Source organism: Convolutriloba macropyga, chromosome 9 (genome assembly GCF_964194025.1).
Source record: "Convolutriloba macropyga chromosome 9, txConMacr16.3, whole genome shotgun sequence".
Taxonomy (NCBI): Eukaryota; Metazoa; Xenacoelomorpha; order Acoela; family Convolutidae; genus Convolutriloba; species Convolutriloba macropyga.
The window spans coordinates 6,551,135-6,569,272 of NC_134476.1; the positions used below are offsets into that span (position 1 = coordinate 6,551,135).

An 18,138-nucleotide genomic window follows, 5' to 3' on the forward strand; every position below is an offset into this window, starting at 1 on the left:
TAACATTTTTGATCCTTTCACGTTAACTACAGACCAGAATTATTTCAAATTAAATCTCAAATAATGACCAATCAGATTTATCCGCAAATGAAAAACTAATAACATGCATAATAAACTCAGAGAAAAATGGATTTTTTCGTAGAATCGTTTGTAAATGTTAACTTCTGCCTATATTTGTCTTTATTTCGTAGTCTTTTGACCTAATCGCATTACAAGAGGTAGAATTGGCTTCCTACGGAGTGAAAAAATTATAATCCATTATTTTTGAAGTCAAATTCTTAATGTTTGTTATGAATTCCTTTTAAAGAAAATTAAAGAACTCATTTAGATTTTCCAGTATTATTTTATTTCTGTCATATTGCAGCGTAGTCTCAGTGATGTGAGGTCACATCCTCTTTCGAACAAATTGGAAGAAAGGGAAAGAATTGTTGTTTTTCTTTACAAAATGCTTTTTTATCGTTTAATTGATGCTCTTCTGTTTTGATACTCCGACTTTTATCACTTTGTTCGGAATTTTCCTACTTTTGAGATTCATGGTTTTTTTCATTAGAACTATCAGTGACATTAAAGACAAGACATCCATCATATCAATGGACTAATGGCTTTGAAAGCATTTCCAATTGGTTTCATTTAATGTTTTTAGTGAATACAGTATGATTTACAGGCTTCGACACATTTCTCTCAACACTTTTTCGAATTTTCGTTTTTGCCTCTATTTGTAGTCATATGATATTCTGGATAATTACAAGTCCTAATGTTTTCCTGAAATCAAATAAATGATGGAGTTTATAGATTTTAGTTGACAGATAATTGTTCTTTTTGACTTCGATATCCATTGTTTTAGTATGTTTTGTTTCCTTCTTTATGTATTTTGTCTACTTCCCATGTCTTTGTCCCATGTCTTTGTTGAAAAACATGTCAATTTTTTAGTTTAGTTTTTATCTGATTCTTTTTTGAGGTTGTTATTTAGTTTTTTTAAATAGAAAGACACGGATTTTTGGTCGTAAATAATGCGTACTGTTCTTGTGATTTTGAGGTATTATTTTAATTGTTTCTGTGGTTTGATATTTCAGCAATTTTTTAAATGGATAAATCTTTTTTGTAAGAATTTGAGTATTTGAAAGATTTCTTCATCTTCCGCAGTTGGAAGACAATTAAGTCAAAAATGTGGTTGAACGGCGTCAGAACATTTTGTGCTAACGCACATTACCAATCAATCTTCATTAACTTTTTTTTTGAAAAAAAGTGTTCAAAAAGTTGTACCATACAAATCAATCTCTTTTGTCACTTTTGATTAATTTCTCTATTTAATTTCTTTATTAATCTTTTTTTGTCAGTTTTGATTAATTTCTCTATTTGTTGTCACACTCTTGCTGGCGTTTGGAAATTAAAATAGCTTCTGTCAAGTATGTTGAATTTTTGTGTGTTTTGTGTTTAACAGTTGGTGCAAAAATTCTTTACAATTTTTTTCCAATGCCCTATGTTTAAAATTAAGAAAACTCAAATTTTGGTACATACTGTCGTTTAAAGTAGGAGTTTATTTATTTTCTATTTACCTCATTTTTTCAACCTATCATTTTTGCTAATAAAATTTTCTCCACACAAATTTTTTGATTTGTTGTTTTTTTTTCCAATTTATGCAGATCAAATTGTACAGACTCTTAGGATTTGTAAATTGCAATTAATATTTGCCTGAAAAGTTTTAAAAGATTGTATTTGTCTATTAAGATTTTCATACAATAGGCTCAGTCACATAAAATTTCTCAACGTATATTTTGTCATAAAGCCTATAAGATATCAGTTATGGGTAAGAATCATTTAAACCTTATAATTGGAGTGATGCGTTGACGTTTTGCATCATCATTATTATTGCTCTCGCATAAGATATGATGTAAAAAAAGTTGCATAAAAATTATCAAAATATATTTGAAATCTGACTATATGGGTGGTTGTCCACTATACACGCTATTCATAAATGGCGCATTACTATATCTCAGCTCTAAAACTGCTCAAACTATTATATCCATTAATTTCTCATCATTGCGCAACTAGTGTCTGTGATTAATTTTTCGGTGAGTAATTAACACTAGTGAATTTTTTTTGCTTCCAATATAAACTGGTTTTTTTAAAAAAAAAAACTGGTGAAACAGTAATGCGGAATAATAGCGAATCTCTGACGGAGGGTAGTAGGCACAAACCTGGTCTAGGTATCTTAACCTTGAACCATTGATCCGTCAAAAACGTGATCGGAAACAGGTGATATTTGATCAAATTTCTGTTTGCTGAAATTCTATCTATACATATGAAAAAGTCATTCATTGTTATTTAATCTTCTCAATCTCTATGAAACAAATAAACTTATATGAGCTAAGTGTACGGTCAAATGACTGTTTATCGCAAAATGCTTTCTTTAACAAGTTAGGCGTTCAGAATTTTTGGCTTGCTTTATATTCAAAAACACATGCGGTTTTGTACAACAATCATTTTTATGTGTTTTATGTGTGTGTGTGTGTGTGTTTTTTTTTACTGCATTCTAACACAAACGTAAACTATACAATGAATATGAAAACTACACGGCTCGTAAAAATATTATTTATCAAATATCATGTAACTTGTTTATGAATTATAACTTTTGCATGCTGTCGTTTCTAAAAGACACATATTGATTTGAATCTATATATTTAAAAAAGTATATAGTTGATAGCCGGCTATCAAATGACACCGGCAAGTTTAGTCCGGTCCACGTTGCCCTTGAAATTGTTCCTTCTGGGCACAGTTTTGGGCTGTTTTTGGGGTGGATTTTTCGTGGGTGCAATCACCCAGGCGGAAGTCAGCCAGAAAACAACCCTGGAATGCACTAATCAAGGATTCGTGGTTTATATGGAATCCGATTTAGTTCTGGACAGTGTCGGTAAGTTTGGAAATCCGCTTTAATTGGTCAGAAATTAATGAACAGTGTTAGAGGATCTATGCAGGTGCAACTACTGTGAAAATGGACCTGTACTGGATTCGAACCAGCATCTCTTACTTGCAAGCCTAGTGTGCAACCCAATTACACCAACTGGTCTTAAGCTCTCAAACTCGGGCATCTCTTATAACCCGTTCCCACGTTCTTTCTTGTTCCTCAAGGCTTCATTACTCTAGCCAAGTACACGTTGAATAAGTAGAGCCTCTTGTCAAGCTATGTCAAGCTTATCTAATGCACAATTTACATGAGGTTGTTCTGTCTCAACTTTCTAACAAACTGTGACCGGACAATTGATCTATATGGTAAAATATATGGAAATTTAAACTTTATCCTTATTGCTGTTATTAGGCGGAATTTGTAAGCTTGAACATAAGCAAAAACGACAATGATATCACGACAATGGTGGAAAAGACATGAAAAAACCAGTGAAATTTACACCGTATACCCGGGTTGACCCTTCTTTAAAACCATAAATGGTTCTTGGAGACCATACGTAAGATCATAAATGGCTCCATCCAAGAAAGGCAAAATTTCTTGTTTGTTCTTACTGTGATTTCAAAGAACCATTTTATATCAGAGACACCAGAGAATTTTTTTGTTGAAGGCCAACGGTCACTACGATTTATTCGTTGTACTACGTGACCCAAAAGAAGTCATTTGAGATCGCTTTTAAGTTTTTGTATGGTCTTATGTATGGTATCAAAGAAGCCATACAACCATACATGTCTTACGTATGGTTTCCAAGAAACATTTATGGTGGTCAAGCCCGGTTTCCTACGATCTCATCAAATCACTCACATTTTATCAATTGGAGTTATCGGGAAAAATGATAGGAATAACCAAAGGTAGAAATTTGGCTCAATTAGACCTAAAAAACTAATGAAAAGATTGGGCTTCATAGAGTTGGCATTTGTTCATAACAATTTCTGGCTGACAACGGCCTTTTATTGCAGTTGTATGCACTAGTGCACAAAACGGTCGTTTTTGTTTGTTTGTTTGTTTGTTTGTCTGGTTAGAGCAACGTTTAAATATAAGAGGAGCTTTCAGTTTTTACTTTCTAAAATTCGGTATAATTTTGGATAAGTTCTGGCAATCAAACATAATTTAATCCTAGCCATTAAAAGTTTATGCTGAAATCAACTGGACGTTTAAAGAATATGACACACGTTTGAGTAAAAAAAAGAAGAGTCAGTAGCATCAAAATTACACGCAATTTATCACAGTTAGGAAAACATATTCGACATGAAGTACATGTAAACAACTTCCACTTGCGACTGTTTTCCGGTGTGGGTTATTTTGACAGTGTGAACCAATTGCAGCCCCAACATTTGAGAGTTTTCATCGTTTAAGATCTTACGAATTTCTTACAAAAGTGTCTTACAAAAACCTATAAGATAATGCGTTGCCCGGCTAAGACTTTGTAAGACAATTTATCAGGTCTTGCACGATAAACATTTTTTACCAAGATCTTACACAATTAAAGTTCACTTTCGTTGGATCTTACAAGATCAAAATTCAGCCCAACAAAACCTGTTTATTGTGTGAGATCTTATAAGAATCATATAAGATCTTGAAAATAAACATTTGCAGAACTATAACTCATCTTTTTGATAAGATTTTTATCAGATCTTATAAGATAAAAATATGGCATGTTCTTCAACTTGAAGACAATTCAGAGTTGCCTTCAATCAGTAGCAAAAAAACTACAGCATGCAACACTTAAGTGTCAGAGTAACAAAGAGAAAAATATCTTATATATTTTTTGAGACTTATAGGATATAGTGAAAACTGTTATTCGAGTATCCGTGGCTTTTTTGAAGCAGTGATTATCAAACTAGGCTAAAAAATCTTTTTCACAGACCAAAATTTTCTGAGACTGCTAAGTTGAGCCATAGTACCTAGTTGAGACTCAGAATTTTACTGCCGCAAAAACGGATTCAAGAAACACTTTTCAGTTTCATAATTGGTTAGTTGACCAAAAATATTTTTTTTTCATGGAAACTTGACTACGTTATATGGAAATATTGAAATCATTAAAACATGTCTCATCAGATCTTACACGATAAGAATTTTGCCCTATGTGAAATTTTAAGATGCTTATCAGATCTTATAAGATAAGAACTCAGCCAAATTGAATTGTTATCTTATAAAATCTGATAAGTATCTTATCAGACCGTACACGTTTAAAGTTCAAATGCCACAGAAATTTTTATCGTGTAAGACCAGATGAGATCTTACACGATAAATGTTTTTGATCAGCATCTTATCAGTTCTTACACAATGAAAATTCGAGAATCACTGAGAAAAGCATCGGTTAAAACTGTACACGCAAGAATTGGAAAATTCTAAACTTATGTCTGGTTAAAAAGTGTCTTTACTGTTTTTGATTTTATGTTTTGCTGTCAACACTCGTCCAGAAATGCTTAGAGATTATGAAACTGATATCCATTTCCTTCTTATTCAATTAGGTAACACCTGACCTAAAAAATTCTGCGAAGTTCAGTAAAAGTTACTTAAATTAAATAATCACACCGAATTGGTTGTGTTGTTTGCTCATGTTGGGGCTAACAACTCTTCATTAAACAATTATTAAAAAACTAGGGAGTTAAAAATTTTTTTCTCCTCTTCTCAAATTTAATTCCGCTCGAAATCAAATCTTGTAGGACCAACTTCCGAGTTCCGAATCGGAACCATTTATTGCAGTTGTTTGCAGTAGTGCACAAACTGGTCGTTTTTGTTTGTTTCTTTGTTTGTTTGTTTGTTTGTCTGGTTAGAGCAACGTTTAAATATAAGAGGAGCTTTCAGTTTTTACTTTCTAAAATTCGGTATAAATTTGGATAAGTTCTGGCAATCAAACATAAATTAATCCTAGCCCTTAAAAGTTTATGCTGAAATCAACTGGACGTTTAAAGAATATGACACACGTTTGAGTAAAAAAAAGAAGAGTCAGTAGCATCAAAATTACACGCAATTTATCACAGTTAGGAAATTATATTCGACATGAAGTACATGTAAACAACTTCCACTTGCGACTGTTTTCCGGTGTGGGTTATTTTGACAGTGTGAACCAATTGCAGCCCCAACATTTGAGAGTTTTCATCGTTTAAGATCTTACGAATTTCTTACAAAAGTGTCTTACAAAAACCTATAAGATAATGCGTTGCCCGGCTAAGACTTTGTAAGACAATTTATCAGGTCTTGCACGATAAATATTTTTTACCAAGATCTTACACAATTAAAGTTCACTTTCGTTGGATCTTACAAGATCAAAATTCAGCCCAACAAAACCTGTTTATTGTGTGAGATCTTATAAGAATCATATAAGATCTTGAAAATAAACATTTGCAGAACTATAACTCATCTTTTTGATAAGATTTATATCAGATCTTATAAGATAAAAATATGGCATGTTCTTCAACTTGAAGACAATTCAGAGTTGCCTTCAAGCAGTAGCAAAAAAAACTACAGCATGCAACACTTAAGTGTCAGAGTAACAAAGAGAAAAATATCTCATATATTTTTTGAGACTTATAGGATATAGTGAAAACTGTTATTCGAGTATCCGTGGCTTTTTTGAAACAGTGATTATCAAACTAGGCTAAAAAATCTTTTTCACAGACCAAAATTTTCTCAGACTGCTAAGTTGGGCCATAGTACCTAGTTGAGACTCAGAATATTACTGCCGCAAAAACGTACTCAAAAAACACTTTTCAGTTTCATAATTGGTTAGTTGACCAAAAATGTTTTTCATTTTCATAGAAACTTGACTACGTTATACGGAAATATTGAGATCATTAAAACATGTCTCATCAGATCTTACACGATTAAAATTTTGCCCTACGTGAACTTATAAGATGGTTATCAGATCTTATAAGAAAAGAATTCAGCAAAATTGAATTGTTATCTTATAAAATCTGATAAGTTCAGTAAAAGTTACTTAAATTAAATATTCACACCGAATTGGTTGTGTTGTTTGCTCATGTTGGGGCTAACAACTCTTCATTAAACAATTATTAAAAAACAAGGGAGTTAAAAATTTTTTTTCTCCTCTTCTCAAATTTAATTCTGCTCAAAATCAAATCTTGTCGGACCAACTTCCGAGTTCCGAATCGGAACCATTTATTGCAGTTGTATGCAGTAGTGCACAAAATGCTCGTTTTTGTTTGTTTCTTTGTTTGTTTGTTTGTTTGTCTGGTTAGAGCAACGTTTAAATATAAGAGGAGCTTTCAGTTTTTACTTTCTAAAATTCGGTATAAATTTGGATAAGTTCTGGCAATCAAACATAAATTAATCCTAGCCCTTAAAAGTTTATGTTGAAATCAACTGAACGTTTAAAGAATATGACACACGTTTGAGTAAAAAAAACGAAGAGTCAGTAACATCAAAATTACACGCAATTTATCACAGTTAGGAAAACATAAAACGCACAGTTAGGAAAAAATTACACGCAATTTATCACAGTTAGTAACATCAAAATTACACGCAATTTATCACAGTTAGGAAAACTCTTCATTAAACAATTATTAAAAAAAAGGGAGTTAAAAATTTTTTTTCTCCTCTTCTCAAATTTAATTCTGCTCAAAATCAAATCTTGTCGGACCAACTTCCGAGTTCCGAATCGGAACCATTTATTGCAGTTGTATGCAGTAGTGCACAAAATGGTCGTTTTTGTTTGTTTCTTTGTTTGTTTGTTTGTTTGTCTGGTTAGAGCAACGTTTAAATATAAGAGGAGCTTTCAGTTTTTACTTTCTAAAATTCGGTATAAATTTGGATAAGTTCTGGCAATCAAACATAAATTAATCCTAGCCCTTAAAAGTTTATGTTGAAATCAACTGGACGTTTAAAGAATATGACACACGTTTGAGTAAAAAAAAACGAAGAGTCAGTAACATCAAAATTACACGCAATTTATCACAGTTAGGAAAACGTATTCGACATGAAGTACATGTAAACAACTTCCACTTGCGACTGTTTTCCGGTGTGGGTTATTTTGACAGTGTGAACCAATTGCAACCCCAACATTTGAGAGTTTTCATCGTTTAAGATCTTACGAATTTCTTACAAAAGTGTCTTACAAAAACCTATAAGATAATGCGTGGCCCGGCTAAGACTTTGTAAGACAATTTATCAGGTCTTGCACGATAAACAGTTTTTACCAAGATCTTACACAATTAAAGTTCACTTTCGTTGGATCTTACAAGATCAAAATTCAGCCCAACAAAACCTGTTTATCGTGTGAGATCTTATAAGAATCATATAAGATCTTGAAAATAAACATTTGCAGAACTATAACTCATCTTTTTGATAAGATTTTTATCAGATCTTATAAGATAAAAAAATGGCATGTTCTTCAACTTGAAGACAATTCAGAGTTGCCTTCAAGCAGTAGCAAAAAAACTACAGCATGCAACACTTAAGTGTCAGAGTAACAAAGAGAAAAATATCTTATATATTTTTCGAGACTTATAGGATATAGTGAAAACTGTTATTCGAGTATCCGTGGTTTTTTTGAAACAGTGATTATCAAACTAGGCTACAAAATCTTTTTCACAGACCAAAATTTTCTCAGACTGCTAAGTTGAGCCATAGTACCTAGTTGAGACTCAGAATATTACTGCCGCAAAAACGGACTCAAAAAACACTTTTCAGTTTCATAATTGGTTAGTTGACCAAAAATATTTTTTATTTTCATAGAAACTTGACTACGTTATACGGAAATATTGAAATCATTAAAACATGTCTCATCAGATCTTACACGATAAAAATTTTGCCCTACGTGAACTTATAAGATGCTTATCAGATCTTATAAGATAAGAATTCAGCAAAATTGAATAGTTATCTTATAAAATCTGATAAGTATCTTATCAGACCGTACAGGGTTAAAGTTCAAATGCCACAGAAATTTTTATCGTGTAAGACCAGATGAGATCTTACACGATAAATGTTTTTGATCAGCATCTTATCAGTTCTTACACAATGAAAATTCGAGAATCACTGAGAAAAGCATCGGTTAAAACTGTACACGCAAGAATTGGAAAATTCTAAACTTATGTCTGGTTAAAAAGTGTCTTTACTGTTTTTGATTTTATGTTTTGCTGTCAACACTCGTCCAGAAATGCTTAGAGATTATGAAACTGATATCCATTTCCTTCTTATTCAATTAGGTAACACCTGACCTAAAAAATTCTGCGAAGTTCAGTAAAAGTTACTTAAATTAAATAATCACACCGAATTGGTTGTGTTGTTTGCTCATGTTGGGGCTAACAACTCTTCATTAAACAATTATTAAAAAACTAGGGAGTTAAAAAATTTTTTCTCCTCTTCTCAAACTTAATTCCGCTCAAAATCAAATCTTGTCGGACCAACTTCCGACTTCCGATCGGAACCATCTCTAACTACAAAAGAATGGATGAAAACTTGTAGGACTGTGGCACATTTTTACAAGACGATGTATCTGTTAGATTAAAGTTCTGGCAGACTTCTATACGGTAACCATTTCTACCAGATTCCTGATAGAAAGCGACTTTTCAGCCAGATACACACCAGTTAAACTACCGCCGAAAGATGAAAAGACAGCCATTATTCCGCCAAATTTTGCCAGATAACTTTTTTCTGACAAACTTAGAGGATATAGCCTTTTGAAAGAATCTTAGACCATCGTTTTCTCCTGCAGAGTTTGGAAACAAAGTGTTTTTTGCCAGTATTTGACAGATTTTTGCATTCCAGTCTTGAAAAAAATATATTTTTAATTTCCTCTGCTACACATAAGAATAAAACGCAAACGGTAAAAGAGGCAATGTAAAGTTCAGAATATAACATTTTGTAGAATTATAAAATCAATAAAATACTTAACCAAAAGTTTGACGTTACATTAGTATTAAAATGACCTAAAATGCGAGCATGAAATGTTCTGAAAATCTTTTATGTACATCATGAAGATTAAAAATAAGAAATAAAATCTAATGCTCTAAGTGTTATCTTTCAAAAATATTATTCCAGTTTTTTTAAGGAAGCTTTCGATGTTGTATTCAGTCTGATATCAGAAGGTAAACTATTCTAAATTGGAATGGCTTGTGCAATAAAATAATCAGTTAAAACTTATTGTTCTTTCTTTTATCGAACATTTTTTTTACCTGTCATGTTGTTTTACTCTTATGGTAGAGAGAGGTTCACTTTTATATGCTAGAAGATCGTTGCTGAGTAGGCGAACAAAAATTGAGCAATGATATTTCAAGAGAAAAGAGACTGGCATTATTTTGTTGCGAAGTTTGAGATCTGTTGACCGATCGTATTTTCTCCTTTTGAAAATGGTTTTTATTCCGCAATTCAGTTGTTTTTCTAACGTTGTGAGTAATGACTTCTGCAGCTCTATCAAAATTAAAGCGGAATAATGTAGAAGACTTATCACTATCACATTAAGTAATAAAATTTTGGTTTTCTCTGGTAATTTTTTTAGGTGTATTCGAAACATTTATTCCACAAGCCATTCTCTGAAGAATTTTTTAAACTGATCCATTAAAATTTATTTCGCTATCAAAAATTACGCCAAAAAACTTCACACTATTTTCTGCTAATTTCTCATTGTCGACATTCAGAGCAGTTATACTTAACTGCTTCCCGGTGCTCAAGACAATATAATCTGTTTTTTGTTTGTCCACCACTAACTGGGACATTTTTAAAAAAGATCAAAAAATTTTGAGAGGTTTTGTTCGAAATTTGTTTTTGACGATATTTCTTCAGTGTCGGATGTAAAAAGAACAGTTTCGTCTGCATACTATACGACCGTGCAATCCTTTTCTACAATCTTTGCTAAATCGTTGACGTGAATGTTAAATTATAGAGGTCCTATAATAGTACCTTGTGGAATTCCTCTTTTCAAAACTATTCAATCAGATTCATTTCCGTTTAAGACAACTCTTTGCGTTCTTTCACTGAAAAAATTCTCTAATAAATTGGTGGCATGCTCGTCAAAACCTATTTTTTAAGACTCCGTAACAGTATTTTGTGGTTTATAGAATCAAAAGCCTTTGAAAAATCTAAACATGCACATGTAACATTTCTTTTGTGTTGAGTACTAATCTTATTTGTTCTGTTGGTTTCAGTATATTATCAATTGTTGACACTTGTTTTCTATAACCAAATTGACTAATAGACAACAATTGCTCCCTTTCTAGGAAACTAGAGATTTGTAAAAAGAACAACTTTTCATAAATTTTTGACAGAGCAAAAGTGACAGAAATAGATCTATAATTGAGTGGCTCATTGGGATTTCCGTTTTTGAAAAGTGGAGTTACACAAACTTTTCAAGATCTTCTGGAAATTTTCCCTCTGTAATGAACTGATTAGTGAGATAACATGGTGGTTCTGCTAGCGTTGTTTTAGCTTTTTTATTGCCCAAGCCAGTATTTTTGAAGGACCAAGTGGTTCACTTGTATGCAATGAATCTATGAGCACATTTGATTGCTTGGTTGCTATATATCGGAACTTGAAACACTTTCTCGTAGCACTTTTAGAAGGAGTGTTGTTTGTTTGTTGCAAGCCAATGAACTCTTCTGGAGTAGAAAATCTCTAATTCAGAAGATTTGCAATTTCCATAGGTTTTGTCATATTATTAAAAAAATTGTTTTAAAAAGATTGAAGATTTGATCGAGTCTTTTTTAATACGATGATATTGAATGAAGTTCCATCTGCTTTTTCAACGTTTAACTCCATAAAACTTGAGAGAAATTGTTTTTTTTGCATTTTGACGGATTAAATCGTTTTTAGTTTCGTCATCGCTAATTATTGAAAACTGTTTGTTGTTTTCTTACATAGCCAATTATCTTGAAGCAAATATTTTTGCTTTTCTTTTCTAATAAAACAGACTTTATGCTCTTTCACATGTAGTGCTAATGCTCTTTCAAAAATTCTTTGCAATTCTAATAACATCACATCTCCCAACACTGCACCGTAAAAGTGTCTACTGTCTGAATTTTTATTAAAATTTTGGGACACTATAGCTGAATAGTTTTTTTGTAAAAAAAATTTGTTGCTATTTTTTTTATTTTTGCATCACAGATTTAGGAACTGTCATTTTTGCAAAATGATCAGTTTTCAAAATTGTATCGGCTACTATGCCTGTTTCAAAACCATCTGTTATTATGTAATCGATAAGAGTTGAAGAGTTAAGCATTCTTGTAGCTGTATCAATATACGATGGTTTAAGATCACATGGAGAAATTACAGATTGCTGCAGACTTCTCTCGCGTTTTGCAAAATAGTTTAAGTTGTAGTCTCCAGCAGGTATGACAGTTTTCCCTTCAGCCATAGCACGATCAATTTCCAAAACCAATTTTTCCAAAAATATGTTTACAAGTTTTTTTCGTGACGGTATGACAATTTTAGAAAGCAATTCTTTTTTTGTATGTTCAACTCAACCTATAGAATTTCAAAGTTTGTATCCGGAAAGCGGTTTTCATCATCGCGGAGACGAGGTATTAACAAATTCGGAATGTAAATTATAATAAACACCACCTTTTGTTTTTGTTGTTTGGATGCGATATTTTCGAAAACAGTCTTCCGGATAATTTTGTGACAACCATGTTTCACCAAACGCATTTATGGAGTTGTAAACAATGTCTTGAATGAGTTCTATCAACAGCAGATGTTGTCCTACTAATTTTCTGGCGTTTTGATGAAGAATTTTTATTCTGGAATCAAATAATTCTAACTCTTTCATCACAAGTGCGACTATCACTTGCTGATAAGAACTACTTTATGTAAGAACTACTTTAAGAACTACTATAAGAACGCACTTAGTGGATAATGAACAGCCCAGTAACAGAAACTTGAAGCTAATGTGCCATCCGCATATGGTCTGACCAGGTAAGAGCCCAGACTGTGTTGAAAATGTATCCCAGTGGGCGACCCAATTGAGGCCGGAAAAACGGTGAACGGTCCAATTGTGTTTGGCTCACCAAATGCGCAAATCAGTTTTGTCTGGATCGTGTTCGCGCAACTCAAGTCAGTGTAATCAGGGCCGACATCGATGGTCTGATAATCTGAATAGTTTGAACCATCTTCTGTGCGTGAATCCACTGGATCTGAGAACAGGCTTGGATAGCGCAGACTTTCAGTAAATTGCAACCATTTTAAATCTTTTTATGACACTTTTATGATTATCTGAGCGAAAAACATTAATAAAAAAGACTTGCAAATATACATTTTCTAAATTTTATCTGGAGTTTTTTTACTTCAATTTCCGTTCAACTGATCAAATACTGCTTGATAATATAAATTATTTAAGCATCTGCTATAAACATAGTACTTTTGGCATCATTCCAAAAATTATTTAATTTTTGACTCTCGCACATGTGATTGGATATCACCCCAACAAAAAGCTAAACGGGGCTATTTTTGACGGCTTTTAAGCTCTCTTTGTCTGGGTTTTATTAGTAATTTTCTCTTTATCTTTCATTTTCCTTAAAAAATAAATTCAGGTTCTTAAATTCACTTTTGGTCAAAATATTGCGAATTTCAACCGGTTAAAATTTTTCGACTCTACATTACTCATTCATCTGTTATTACAAAAAATCCTAATTTGAGTTAGTTTTCATCTTTAATTATAATTCATCTCTCATAATTTGTCGATATTTTAACACATAGTAAATTTAATACAACTTTAAACTTTCCCAATATGTGACGTTTGTTTCCTTTATACTTTTTAACACTACATTGCCTTTAAACTATGTTCTGTATTTTATAGTTCATAGTCAAAAGAATTAACAATGTTTTCTTTAAATCAATCATTCAACAATTCTTGAATCGATAAATTTTTCAAACAGAAATTTGCACAAACATAATTAATGTACAATTTTGAAATATAAGCTCTTTTTGCCAAGAACAAAAGGGCAGAATTAGAGTGGGGTTAAATTTCAAACCAAATTGTTACGGAGAACCAGTGCGTGATCCAAGTCCAATCGGCACTCTCATTTTTCAAGCCAGTATTGTCCAGAACATCTTTCCTTAACTCAAGGCCGTCTAATCAGAGCCGATTCTAGCCTGGATTGGTCTTGTACGTCCTGTGCGCGATCAAACTCAGTCTAGTCAGAGCGGGTTTAAGTCGTGCTACTCAGCGCAGAATTTCAGCAGTCGACCAGAATCGTCCTCCTTATCCTCTGTATGTCTGAGCAAATAAAAAGTTTCAGAAGAAAATTTTGTGAAACACCTAATTTTTCCGACCCCACCTGTGGGGGGAGGAACTATATACTCAAATGGGTTTTTTTGTTCAGACAATTTTGGCCGATCGATATATTCATCGTAGAGAAATGTGAGTGGTATCAAAAAAGCTCGTCGAGCGTAGAATTCAGTATTAAAAAGATTTTTTTTCGAATTTTGTTTTTTACGAGGAGGTATCGAGGATTGAAGTTTTGTGTGAACACGGGATATTTGGCATAATTTGTTCACTTTAAGTGTAATAGTCTTCAAATTAAAATGTTTTCTATAAAAATGGAATTTCAAAATTGCCTTTCACGGCACAAAATGAATCAAGTTTGCCTTCCAAATAAACTAAAAGCGATAAAAGACCAGTTCTTGTCTCATACGGAAGTTCACTATAAAAAAATCAATTTCTATTTGAGAGCACTTTTTTTAGAAAACTTTCAATGTTTTTTTTGTATTTAAGTCACCTAGAGACTATTCACGTTTCATATCGAGGTTCCGTTTAAGACCAACCTCATTCACAGTCAAATGAGGTCCAATGAACAAAATATTTGTTTTCAAGGAATTGCTCATATTTTTTTGGCTTCGACTCTGACTTTTTGTAATTTTAAATGAAATTCTGATTTTCTTTTTGAGGTTTGACTAAATTGTTGGAGTTCAATGGCAGAGACTCATTGACTAAAAGTGCAATACATTTCGTAATGAGCTTTAAGTGAACCTATCTAGTGCTTTGAGTGGAGAGCTAATGACTGTTAACAATTTAAAGGAAAATTTTTGAAATTTTTTTTATTTAACAAATCATAATTTTCTTTTCGTAAACTTCATGTCAATCTCAGTGATGACAGGACCCCCTTCCTTCCTACAGAAACCAAAATATGGTTAAGGGTTTTTTCTTCTAACTAATTGTTATATGACTTCTATGCAACAAGATTCCATTTTTTTTTGGATATTTTGTATTATAGGTTCTTTTTGAAGTCTTATCGCATTATCCTATTAAAGATAGCTCACATTGGATTAGAGGAGACGTTAAATGGATTATTGATTAAGTTTTCAAGAGAAAAACCTATGGTTTAGATGACTTCAACACTTTCTCCTCAAACTTTTCAAGTGATTTTTTGGTTTTTGCCTGTTTTTGTTGTTGTTTTCTTAGTCAAAAGAATTAAAGAATTAATGTGATGTCAAAATGATTACATATGCATGAAAAACATAATTTTCAGTTCATCAGGGTATATCTGGGATGGTTTATTGACTTCCCTTGAAATCGATTGAGTTTAATGTCCGTAAAAACTTTAAAAATAATTTTTCGAAAAATTTTTTTGAAAAAAAAAACCATGCTTAAACTTTTTTCCTTAACTGTTAGCAAGTCCTCAAAATCGAAGCCCGTATTTTCTACTGCAACCAAAAATTAATCTGGTTAATGGTTTTATCATGTACCTATTAGATTTACGTCTGAAATGCCACAGTTTTCAAATTTTTTTATTTTGAAGATTTTTTCTTATTTTTGGTTCTTTTTGTAATCTTATCACACTATGATATTACTGATAGTTCTCATTGTCTGAGAGAAGACGTTCAAATGACCATAGATAAAGTATTCAGGGAAGGGCTTATGGTTAAATTTCTTCAAAAATTTCCCGCACTATTTTACTGAAATTTTGTTTTTTTTTTTGCCTTTTTTGTGGTTGTTTTCTTAGTCAATGACTTGGCTTAATGGCATAATTAAGCGTATTTACAGGCTTCAGTTCAGAGCTATTGAAATTAATGGCGTTGATACTACAGTCTCCTTACAATTTGGTGGTTTTAATGTATTTGTACAAATTTGCAGATTTTTTGAAGTCACTTTGTTAAAAAAATTCCTCTTGCCTTTAAAAAATTATATGAAAGATGAAAAGTTTGTACTGAAAACTTTTCTGATGCCTTCGACAATTTTCCGCTAAATTTTTTTCTTGAATTTGCTATTTTTGCCTGTTTTTTGTTCTGTAGGTAGCCGTAAATAAATTGCTGACCGGTCTCATATGCTTGTAATTAAAGAATTAATGAAACATCTTACCTGTAGTAGTCAGTTTATAGCAAATAGTCTTTAAATTATTATTCTTATACATTTTCAAAGTTTTTTTCAACTTTTTTAGTTTTTCTTGTTAGTTTCTTGAAGATGTAAAATATCTTCATCATTGAGAGGTCCCATCGACTTTCCTGTATTTCAAACAATAACATATCTTCTGATATTTTTTCGTCCCTGATGTTTTGTTTGTTGGACAAAGTGTGTTTTCATAAACATTTTTTGAGTGGTCAATTTTTGTGTTTCTTTCTCTCTTCTTTCAGCACAATCGCGTAATTACAGATCTCAAAAGTTTTCAATTGTGGCCCAAGTGAGTTCAGTTTATCTCTCATTGTATGTCTTTTATTTGTATTAGTATAAATAAAAAATGAATTAAAAATACAATATTCAGATAATAGCCAATGGTTTTCATGGTGGTAATAATTTGTGTTTTTGCAAATTGTCTGTGGTTTTTTGAGTTTTCTGCATCTTTAGTCCGTTTCTATGGCTAAGTCTAACCAAAGACAGGTCGTATTAGTTTCGTAATGACTTTTTAAAAAAAAGTATCGAGGCTTATTTTGTTAAGTGCTAAGGATTTTTACGAATTTTGAAAATTTTTGGTTTATAACATGTTGATTAATTTTTGATTTTCGCTTGCTACGTAGTCTCATTAACAGATTTTTGCATCTGCTGTTGAGCTAGGAAGAAGCAAACTTGTTAAGTTAAGGTTTTTTCTAATTGCATTTTGACGTTGTTCCTAGGTGCTTTCAAATTTAGATATTGAGTTTTTGCCGTATAAGTTTTGTTCATTATTTTGTTGTTTTTTTCTCGTAGTCTCTTCAATGACAGATCTATATTGCGCTGTAATGAGGCATGGCAATATGTAATTCGGATAGTAGTTAGGTTGTGTAACGAATTTTTTAAAACTCAAAAATCTATTTTATTTATACCTTCATTTGGTTGACAATTAAACTAAAAATGTAGACGAGTTTGGTGCAAACGCACATTAACGAGCAGCCTTTTTCCATTTATATTTGAATATTTGTCGACCTCAATTTTAGTTGTACCTAACAGATTTTTGTTCCATAACATCCGTTCATTGAAAATATGCCTTAATATAATCTCTTTTAATCTTCACTGAAAGAAAAACTTACCAGTAGAATACCGGGAACGACTCAAAGCCTCGTGCGTTATAGTCTCTACCCTACCCTATCCGAACTCACAACATAAAAATAGACACAAGAAAAAACAAAAGGAGCCCAACAGATCGCATTAAAAAACTGTTTTGGAAAAAGCAGACATTATTTTTTACAGGGTTTTGTGTAGGTGAGGGGCTAGGTGGGGGTAGTTGGAGGGGGGGGGGGCGCAGGGGTGGGGTTAGGAAGGTGGGCAGGGGGTTGGTAGGTGGAGGCGAGAGGTTAGGAAGGTAGGGGTGGGGGAATTGGGGAAGGGGGGCAAGAAGGTGAAAGGGGATAGGTAAGAGGGCGTGTAGTGTAGGTGGATAGGGGTAGGGGGTAGGGGGTAGGCGGGGGAGGATATATGGGGGAGGGCGGTAAGTAGTTGGGGGGGGATTGAGAGTGTCTGTAATTTAACTCACAACATAAAAATAGACACAAGAAAAAACAAAAGGAGCCCAACAGATCACATTAAACAACTGTTTTGGAAAAAGCAGACATTTTTTACAGGGTTTTGTGTAGGTGAGGGGGTAGGTGGGGGTAGTTGGAGGGTGGCGCAGGGGTGGGGTTAGGAAGGTGGGCAGGGGGTTGGTAGGTGGAGGCGAGAGGTTAGGAAGGTAGGGGTGGGGGGGATTGGGGAAGGGGGGCAAGAAGGTGAAAGGGGATAGGTAAGAGGGCGTGTAGTGTAGGTGGATAGGGGTAGGGGGTAGGGGGTAGGCGGGGGAGGCTATATGGGGGAGGGCGGTAAGTAGTTGGAGGGG

At 33.0% G+C, this 18,138-nt stretch overlaps 1 protein-coding gene across 1 annotated transcript in view; it reads left to right on the forward strand.

The window, feature by feature from the left end:
* Positions 1–2,525: 2,525 nt before the first annotated feature.
* LOC142345953 (uncharacterized) overlaps positions 2,526–18,138 on the forward strand; it is a 54,800-nt gene continuing 39,187 nt past the window's right edge. Inside the window, exon 1 of the mRNA XM_075398420.1 lies at positions 2,526–2,911. Within this exon, the coding sequence (XP_075254535.1) occupies positions 2,716–2,911 (196 nt within the window). The 5' untranslated portion in view covers positions 2,526–2,715. The remainder of the gene's footprint in view (positions 2,912–18,138) is intronic.